This window comes from Nerophis lumbriciformis, linkage group LG02 (genome assembly GCF_033978685.3).
Source record: "Nerophis lumbriciformis linkage group LG02, RoL_Nlum_v2.1, whole genome shotgun sequence".
In the NCBI taxonomy this organism is placed as follows: domain Eukaryota; kingdom Metazoa; phylum Chordata; class Actinopteri; order Syngnathiformes; family Syngnathidae; genus Nerophis; species Nerophis lumbriciformis.
In genome coordinates this window covers 66,802,606-66,813,008 of record NC_084549.2, presented here as the reverse complement: position 1 = coordinate 66,813,008, position 10,403 = coordinate 66,802,606, and the positions used below count along the sequence as shown (strand labels likewise).

Genomic DNA, 10,403 nt, shown 5'->3' with positions numbered 1-10,403 from the left:
CTGTAGACTGGCAAATCAGTCGCAATAATTTCATCGTAGAGTTTTTTTTTTATGTTACCATTGTTTTTTTTACGGTGAAATTCTGGCGACAGAGCGGCCAGATTTTGACCGTAAAATTTGTGGTTGTTTTTACGATGTATGACTGTAAAGAGACAAATGGTACAAGTCTTTTTTTACGGTTAAATTCTGGCGACAGCTGCAAATTTTTTACCATAAAATCTTTGACCGTGAAATCTCTCATCATTTGTACAATGTACACATTCACGGATAACCTGATTTGAAACCGTAAGTCAATCAGATATTTATTTATTTTTTTAACAAAAAAAGACGATAAAGTGTAAAATATTTGTTACATGAAACTAATACGTGATTATTACTGATTAAAACTACTTTTCAAACTCAATGTTTTCAAATGTAACCAACATTACATTAGTAACATGAACATTATTGTTAGAGATTCAAACAAAAGTCAAGCAGATAATTGAGTATTTTTATTTTAAGAAAAAAAATGTATATTTGTAACATTAAATTGATTAAATAATGTATAGAAATGCATGCAGTCATGTATTTGTTTTCTGTCAAAACGCAAAGAACAAAAACATTTAATAAGAAAGATACTATTAATACACTAAAGAATCAAATATTACTATATATTATACTGTATGGGATTGTGTACATTATCATTTAATCTTTAAAAACTATTTTTATATTTATTGTAGTACAATGTGTATTTAACTTGCATGTGCAATTTTGTTTGATTCATTATTTAAGTACATTGTTATATTTACTTATAGTCAAACACAGTGTTACTATTCAAGCTGTGTGTAATGTTACAGTGGCAAAACATATGAATTATACTTGTTGAATAAAACCTGCTTTGTTTTAATGAATACTTGAGCCTACTATGCTACTGTATTTTAATGTCGGTCATTATTGTGGTATTTGGTGGAAAAAGTTTGTTAGCCACGGCCTTAGAATACAGTACATAAAAATAAAAAAAATACTTATTTGCAGGCAGGTCGGATATAGCTAATAATAATAATAATACTGTGTAACATTTTCCCTTATGTAATCGATTACACTCCCAACATCAGTCATCTGAAGCACGGAAAGGATGAACTTGAACATTTCTTCCATATTCCTTTTTACTTGCCACCAGCTTTAGCTGCGATTCACCGAGTCATGCTTTAAAAAAATGCCGATGTCATTTTGTGGGAGGGTGAAATGATGGCAAAGAGCTGCAGTTTCTCCTCTGGATCTTCAGGTTGGAAGGTGTGGTGCTGGGAGAAGGCCTGCCTCGGCTTCGTCACAGCACGCGAGCCAATCAGGAAAAAGCTTTCACAGGTCGCTAGGCAGAAGTGCTCGCCGGCAGCCAATCAGGTGGCCGGACCCGGGAGCCGAGGCTGACCGAGTGACAGCGTCAAGAGTCCTGTGGAAAACATCACGAGAGTCTCCGTTAGAGACCCTGCACCATAACCGAGATGCTGAACAAAAGCAAGAAAGAGAAGGTGAGTCGATTAAGGCTTGGATATCTGAGAGAAACGTTAATTGTAGCGGTTGTGTCGTCATTTTACCGACATTTTCGCTCGCCGCTTTTGGCTAGCTCCTCTGCTCGGGCTATGCTAAGCTAACTACCCGCCGAAACAAGACTCAGTATTTGGATGATTAGTGGTCAGAATGGGGACTATTCGCTGTCCGCGGCAACGCGGAACCAAGTTACGGGTTGACACGAACCAGCACAAGTTAGCCTTTAGCAAGCCAGGTGAAGTGATGATGTCATTTGGTGAACACAAAGTGCTTTACAGACTTAAAAACAAAGCACACACAGTTGAATGCATGGCAGAGTACAGAGGAGCCAGGTGAAGAAACACTATCACAGTGCGTCGACAATGGATTTAGGGTGGCCCTGAAGTGACATGACTAGTTTTTTCACAGCTTGCTGTGTTTAACTTCAAACTGTCCTTTGAAGGAACTTTTACTTTGTTTGCCAACAGGAAGTGAGTAAATGTGCCAACAGCAGCCCAAAAAGTGCGGACGTCAACACTAACAAAGATGGCTCCGCTGACGAGGTGAGTGGGGCGCCTGCTGCCTGTACACGCCACCGTAGGTTCTGCTCTTTGGACAACCGTGTGTGTGTGTGTGTGGGTGTGTGTGTGTGTGTGTGTGTGTGTGTGTGTGTGTGTGTGTGTGTGTGTGTGGCAGAGTATCAGCAAGCGTCCCGGTGGCAGCGTGCCCCCGCCCATTCAGTTGCACAAGATCAAATATTGTGGAGGTCCTCAAGTGGTGAAGATGGAGCGTCATCACAGTTCGTCTCGCTTCAGTGTCAGCAGGAACCGAGAACTGCAGAAGCTCCCTGCTCTCAAAGGTACTCAACCCAGTCCTGGAACTGGACCTTAACCTGGTCCTAAACCCGGTACAGGCAGATTCTGCTCTGAAAGGTACTAAAGATGGTCCTATACCTGGACCTAAATCTGGTCCTAAACCTGGTCCAGGCAGACTGTGCTCTGAAAGGTACTAAACCCGGTCCTTAAACTGGACCTAAACCTGGTCCAGGCTGATTGTGCTCTGAAAGGTACTAAAGCTGGTCCTAAACCTGGTCCTACAGCTGGTCCAGGCAGATTGTGTTCTGAAAGGTACTAAAGATGGTCCTCAAGCTGGTCCTTAACCTGGTCCAGGCAGATTGTGCTCTGAAAGGTCCTAAAGGTGGCCCTAAACCTGGTCCTACAGCTGGTCCAGGCAGATTGTGCTCTGAAAGGTACTAAAGATGGTCCTAAACCCGGTCCCGGCAGATTGTGCTCTGAGAGGTACTAAAACTGGACCTAAACCTGGTTCTGAACCCGGTCCAGGAAGATTTTGCTCTGAAAGGTACTAAACCCGGTCCTTAAACTGGACCTAAACCTAAACATGATCCAGCAAGACATGTTTAGAGTTATTGAAGTGAGGACTGATGTGGACTTTAGTTAGTTTAGTGTTCTTTGATCATCTTCTAACATCACTCAAGCACTACATCTAAGCTTTTTTCTTCTTCTTTTTCCTCTCATTCTCCTTCTCCTTCATCTTGTTCTTCTCTTTCATCTTCTTCTTCTCTTCCATCTTCCTCTTCTCCTTCTTCATCTTCTCCCCCTTCATCTTCTTCAACTTCTTTTTCTCCTCCTTCTACTTTTTCTCCTCCATCATCATCATCATCATCTTCTTCTTCTTCTTCTTCTCATTCTCCTTCTTAGTCTTGTTCTTCTTCTCCTTCATCTTCTTCTCTCCATCTTCTTCTTCATCGTATTCTTCTTCCCCTCCTTCATCTTCTTCGACTTCATCTCCTTCTTTTTCTCCTCCTTCTACTTCTTCTCCTCCTCCTCAATCATCTTTTCTTCTTCTCCTCCTTTATCATTTTCTTCTCCATCTTTTTCTTGTGCTTTTCAATCTTCTACTTCTTCTCCATCTTCTATTTCTTTTTCTTCTTCTCCTTCCTCTTTTTTCTTTTTCTTCTTCCTCTTTTTCTTCTTTGTCTTCTCCTTCGTATTCTTTTTCTTCCTTCTCTTCTTTTTGCTCTTAATCTTCTTCTTATGAGTCTGGGAAAAATAGGTTGTTGACGATTGATGATTTTTTTAGTCAACAAAATGAACACTACTGTAGTCACATGATCCTCATTGGACTGGATTCAATCTTGATTGTCATAAATAGTGAGTTGAAAAACTGATCTGACACCATGTTGACGCCAGTCGCGATTGTTTGTGCTGCACCGCCCTCGTTTGGTCAGATCAAGTGGGAAGACCAAAAGAAGTTCTCCTTCAGCTTTAAGGGGTTCTTCGGGGACCCCAAAGCAATGAAGGCCGGTGTCCACTTCACTGCCTCCAAGGGGAAGGTAAGAAAGTTTCTAGTTGACAATCAGAATGTTCACACGTGTATCATATCATATTCCTTCATACATTTTTCAAAATAAAACCAGAACTGATAAAAAACAGAGATAACTTGTTTGTTGCCAGACACAGAACTAAAAAATAGATAATGAATGGTTCATCCAAGTTCTAATATTGTCCCGCACACTGCCAACATCCATCCCCTCCAATAAACTGGCCGTTCTCGACATTGCTTCATCTCTCAAAGCTAACCCTAAATGTTCTCCTGCTGCTTGTCGACTTCCTCCTGGTCCCCCTCCCCGGCGATCTCCTGGAAAGCCTCCTTTCATTGGCAAGCCAGCCTCAGCTCTGCCGCTCGACTTCCCTGCTCAAGCAACACAGCCATTGTCCTCAACTGTGAACCAGTCCACAATCTCTTAGACGGTGGCCAGATGCTTAAATGTCATTGAGTCTGTCAAGTCTCAGTCTATGAAGCTGTGAGCTAAACCGCTCAAATCTCTCCAGTTCAGTTTAACGTCAGAGTCAGCCACAAATTCATATTGCCCTGTCGTTGACATCAAGTCCAAGCAGAAGGAAAAGGTAGAGTCAGTAGCATTTCTTTGGAGGACTTGTAGTCACTGTTGTGTACTCATGTGTTTGTGTTACAGTTGGACTTGTACAACCAGAAGATTTTGGAAAAGCGAGAACTGCAGTACAAAGAAAAGCTAGCCCGCAAGCAAGGCAAGAAGATGATGTTCTCTCCAGGTATCATAGCTATTGATGTATCAAAGCTTTTTTCAAAACCTACAGCAGCTTGTATTTGCTTTCACCAAGCCTTATTGAAGCACCAAAGAAGCAGAATGCTTTTCTTAGTTCTTTATGTAATGTTTGCAGATATAAGTCCACACTATTGCAATTGTTTCCAGCAAGTGGAAAAAAAGCATAAAGAACACATTGTTTTGGTGTTGTTATGTTTGCCGCCGGACCAAGCTTCGGATCGCCCAGTAGCACAGAAATTACACAGGTTTGCGGTCGGCGATTTGGAAACTTCCAAAGCAGTCTTAGGTCTTCATTCCTAGCAGTGCACGTTAGCAAGAAGTAGTGGTTCCTCCCAGCCGTCAAAGAAAGAAGTAAACTGCAAGCAAATGTTTTTTTTTCTCTTCACATAGTATTTCTATTTAGCCTAAAAAGTAGGGACAAATATGTTTTATTCATGTACTACCTAGTATTTTAGCAAAAGTTGTTGCTAAGGATATACACAAATACCTTTTTGCGTCTTTTAAAGTCCAGTTTTATTTAAGGTTATTTCAATATCAAGTAGTAATTTCATAGCTCAGGGAGTTGCCTAGCTAGCATCATGTGTCTCATAGCTCCAACTACTACAGCTTTTACATTCAGTACCTTCCATGTTCAAAGTCACACATGTTTTTTGTTGTTGTTTTTTTTAGCTTGTTTATTGGTAGCAAGTCAGCTTTGAAATTGCATTTCGTCGGTGGTAAGTCTTGAAGGAGTTGGGGTAAGTAAAGTCGACATATTGTTCTTCAGGTAAAGTTGGCTACACCCCAAGCAGCCAGGGTCAGTGACTACCGTGTACTGACTAAAATGATCCTTCCTGATCTATTCTGTTAATATGAGTGCAGAGGCTAGCCCACTTTTCTATACTCAGACCAGCAAGATCACATCTGCAGACCACTTTGCTCCAGTCTCATGCTAAGCTAACCTAACCTGAACCAGAAGTTTCAACAGAAAGGGGGTGGAATGATTAGGCTGTTGCAAAATGTATGCTATTTGACATGGGATTACCAAGTTTATTGCTTAGGTGGTTTATGGTTATGGTTTCTTAAAGAATCCAGATGTAGAGTCCAAGCTTACAATAGTAGCTAGACGTGTGAAAATGTCTCCTCGGAAGTTCCACAATTGTCAAGCTAGCAGCTAAACAAAACGGCCTGCCAATAAAAAACATGCATTTGAGAACTGATGTAACATAATGCTAACTGCACAGTTGTGTGATAGTTGCACCGTCACCACCACCGTAACACAGTACTTGACTGTAGAGCAGTTGTGTCATGTAATGGCTGAGAAGAAGGTAGACATCGGACAAATGTTACTACACAAATCTAGCTAGAATTACTTACGTGATCCGTTGGTTCTCTTGTGTGATGTGGCAGAATAACTTTATTCATTATTTGTGTTTAAGTTCGTCTTTAAATGTCTAGCCTCATAAATGTTGGGAGTTTCTAAAGAAGCTAAGCTAATGATCGGAACTTTGAAATAAAAATGACCTGATCGTTCGAGTGTCGGATGATTTGTTGAACACTTCCTAAATGTTACCTGTGAATTTTCTCATTGAATTCTCAAGGCATTAAATCCATTACAACTAGACGGAACCTCCTGAGTGTTCTTCTTTAATACAAAGTCAGTTTACATCAGTTGTCCAGGACTAAATAGCTAGGAGGGTCCGACGGCGTGTCAGTAGTTGTAAAAGTGTTTACTTCTGTGAAGTCTTTGTGTGAGCATCTTGAGCTCCTTGACTGATTAATCCATCGTGTTCCCATTTACAGCCACGGCAGTCAACAGTGAGCCCAAGAATGTTTGGATTTGTGGTCATTCGCTGGTGTACTGGGCAGAGATGCGGGCCACGTCTCCAGAGGTAGGTATACAGCTGGGCTTGGACCCAAGCAAGGTAGCTATCTGGTGGAAGGGGGTCCAAGGCATGACGTGGTCGCAGCTGCTCCCTCTGCTGCACCAGCTCAAAGTCACCTGGCCCGACCCCCACGTCCTTGTTATGCACCTGGGGGGCAACGACATGTGCACCGACAGTCCTACCAACCTGTTGGCCTCTGTTAAAAAGGACTTGACCTCCATGAGGACCATCTTCTCTCACACCCTCCTCATTTGGTCCAATATCCTTCCCCGTTGGGTGTGGCGCCACTCGGCTGACGCCAATGAGGTAGATTTGGTCCGAAGCACGGTCAACCGCAGAATCCAAAACATAGTCTCGGAGTTAGGCGGCGTTCTTTTGGCTCATGACAACATCCGCTGTGGCTCACACAAGGGCTTGTACCGGCCCGATGGCATCCATTTGTCCCACAAGGGGATCGACCTGTTCAATTTGAACCTGCAGGATTATCTAGAGAAGTGGGAGGGAGAAATTAACAACACCTCCGACTAAGAGAGTGCTTACTTCGTCAGCTTGGCTTCTGTTTGTTGATTGTATTGTTGTTGTTTTTTAATTTTTTAGCTTTAATCATGGGGGAAGACATCCAAACAAACACAACATTTGAAATAAATGAAACCAATAAATCCTATGACAACAGTTATAATTGTGCTATTCACCATTTTGTTTGTGCTCATCCTTTTTAATATTTAGATGTATTAGGCTCTGCCATCTTACCGTGAAAGTCTTCAAAGATACTGAGGAAATATTATGTCAGAAAATGTCCGTCTTTGAAATGGAGGCTGACACATTATGTAACAAGATGTTGAATATTTCTGACACACACAGGACACACAGTACTTCTACATTACAGGTAGGTGTGCAGAGCGAGACATGTTGATGTTCTCAGAGCAATTAATCGATGGCAACTGGACTGTTTGGTTTGAGTTGAAGACGTCTGGACTCTCTTCCAAGTAGGCTTTATCAGTTCATGCTTATAGACTTAGATTGGTCAGATCTCATCTTAGACTTAGATTGGTCGGATTTAGTCTTAGACTTCGACTCATCAGCTCGAGACTTAGATTGGTTGGATCGAGTCTTACATTGGTCGGATCGAGACTTAGATTGGTCGAATCTGCGCGTCACGGTGGAAGAGGGGTTAGTGCATCTGCCTCACAATACGAAGGTCCTGAGTAGTCTTGGGTTCAAAACCGGGCTCGGGATCTTTCTGTGTGGAGTTTGCATGTTCTCCCCGTGACTGCGTGGGTTCCCTCCGGGTACTCCGGCTTCCTCCCACCTCCAAAGACATGCACCTGGGGATAGGTTGATTGGCAACACTAAATTGGCCCTAGTGTGTGAATGTGAGTGTGAATGTTGTCTGTCTATCTGTGTTGGCCCTGCGATGAGGTGGCGACTTGTCCAGGGTGTACCCCGCCTTCCGCCCGATTGTAGCTGAGATAAGCTCCAGCGCCCCCCGCGACCCCAAAAGGGAATAAGCGGTAGAAAATGGATGGACGGATGGACAGTCTTATACTTCGATTGGTCAGCTCTAGACTTAGATTGGCCGGAAACAAGTCTTAGACATATATTGGCCGGATTTAGACCTTGAGTGGTCGGATTTAGTCTTAGACTTAGACTTTATATGCTTAATTGTGTTTCATTGTATCCAGCTGAGATAGGCTCCAGCGACCCCGAAAGGGATAAGCGGTAAAAAATGGATGGATGGATGTATCCATTCAACCATATCCAATTGTATTTACAATCCACAAAGTATATGAAAATATGGTCTCATCGCAAAATGCAACAAATTCCATTTTCAATATTCCGCTCCGTATGTCTTCGATAATTTCCGTAGATTCTGAAGTAACGGTTCTGCACTCTGACCATATTATTAGATCAGTCATAATAGAAATATGCAAACATTGGAAAGAGATGTTCTATTTATCATTAACAATCCTTATGTGAGACAAGAACATATGTTTTTCGTTTTTTATGCATTCTTAATCATAAATAGCTAACAATTGAGTTAACGGATGGAGGGTCCTCTATTGTGCTCATTATACTCTCTAAAAACATTCAGAAAGTGCCAACAATACTCCATATACATGTCATGACCTGAAAATGAACCAAATATGAGTGATATTGTTATAAGTGCCAACGCAGACGGACTATTTTAGTGGCACATTGATAGCAGTGAGCTATCAATACGCTGCTATTGTTGACACACTGAGCCAGCGGCTTGGTCTCAAACTTGTTAAAAGTAAATCCTAGCTTATAAATCATGCATCTCTCACCTGCTAGTAGACAAATCTGGCCATGGACAGACAGTCTGGTCCACTTTCACATCCCCTGAGATAGCGAAAAAGACACAATAAGACGCTAGTTGTAGCAACTTTTATTTAACCCTTTGTGACGATTGTGATTGAATCTTCATCGAAACGGAATTATGTGGGCGTCCCGTCAGTCGACATCCCAGCGAGAGAGGAATTATTACAGTAAGTGTTTTGGTTTTATTATGGTTTGTTTTGCTCCTAGCAATGCTGCTAATGCTACAATGTTTCAATAAAACAGCATCCATCACTTGGTTTCTAAAACTTATTGCTCATCCTCTTTATGTTCTGGCTCAAAAATATTGGGTCCTGGATCATAATTTTTCCCAAAGTAATTGTTTTTTGCTCTCACAAAGTCTGCTTGATTAGCATTGTTGTTGATGGGGAAGGGATCTGTGGTTCTTCCTCTATGTCACTTGGCTTCCTCATTATCTCTCAAAATGAAGGAATGAGGAATTTCAGTGAGATTGATAGTATTTTGATCATATCTATTCACAAATTTTGTGAGTCTTTTGGTTTCATACATCACATAATAACTTCCAATATAGAGACATTGTTTTTCCACTCTACCTCTACTTTAAAGTGGATCGTATATAGTTCTTTGTTTATTATTCCACCCCTGCGGTTATATTGGTCCTCGTTTGGCGAGAAGAATTGTTGTACTCCCTTGGCAGTTATAGTTTGCTTTGTACATAATTGTAACTGTTTGCAAATGCTGCAAATCATTAAATTTCAATATTTTTGATTCAACAAATAAAGTTTGTATGTTCTTTAAATGCAAAATATATCTTTTTTGTAACACGGTTAGTGACTGAAATGTACTTTTGTAATTATTTTCCCACATTTCTAAACAATAATTCAGATATTGTAAGACTACTGAGCATGTTTTGCTTTGTTCATTATAGAAAAATGTTTTGCCACCTTATGTTGTATAATTTATAAAACTTTCATCATTTTTACCTGTTACACCTTCAAATTATTGACATGAAACCGTCATCTTTTATAACTGTTACACCTTCAAATTTTTGACACACAACCTTCGACTTTTAACTGTCACACGTGACAAAACTTTAATGTTCTTTACCTGTTACACCTTCAAATTATTGACATAAAACCTTTTTTAACCTGTTACACCTTCAAATGATTGACATAAAACTTTCATCTTTTTTTACCTGTTACACCTTCAAATTATTGACATAAAGCTTTCCATCTTTTTACCTGTTCACCTTACAATTATTGACATAGTCTTCATCTTTTATAACTGTTACACCTTCAAATAATTGTCATAAAACCTTCATTTTTTTTAACCTACACTTTTAAATTGACATATCCTTTTTATCGGTTATGCATGCAAATTTTTCACCTAAAATCTTAATCTTTTATAACTTTTACACTATCAAATTATTCACATAAAACAGTATTATTTTACCTGTTACACCTTAAAATTGTTGACATAAAACTTTCATCTTTTTTACCTGTTACACCTTCAAACTATTGACATGAAGCCGTCATCTTTTATAACTGTTACACCTTCAAATTATTGACATACAACCTTCAACTTTTTAACTGTCATACGTGACAAAA

General features: G+C 40.4%; 1 protein-coding gene across 1 annotated transcript; it reads left to right on the top strand.

Annotated features, from left to right (window-relative positions):
• Positions 1–3,091: 3,091 nt before the first annotated feature.
• LOC133610644 (uncharacterized) lies at positions 3,092–7,152 on the top strand. The gene is made up of 3 exons (XM_061967113.1): positions 3,092–3,859; positions 4,502–4,598; positions 6,395–7,152. Exons 1-3 carry the CDS (start codon positions 3,704–3,706, stop codon positions 7,003–7,005), a joined length of 864 nt encoding a protein of 287 aa, XP_061823097.1. The 5' UTR covers positions 3,092–3,703; the 3' UTR covers positions 7,006–7,152.
• Positions 7,153–10,403: the final 3,251 nt, after the last annotated feature.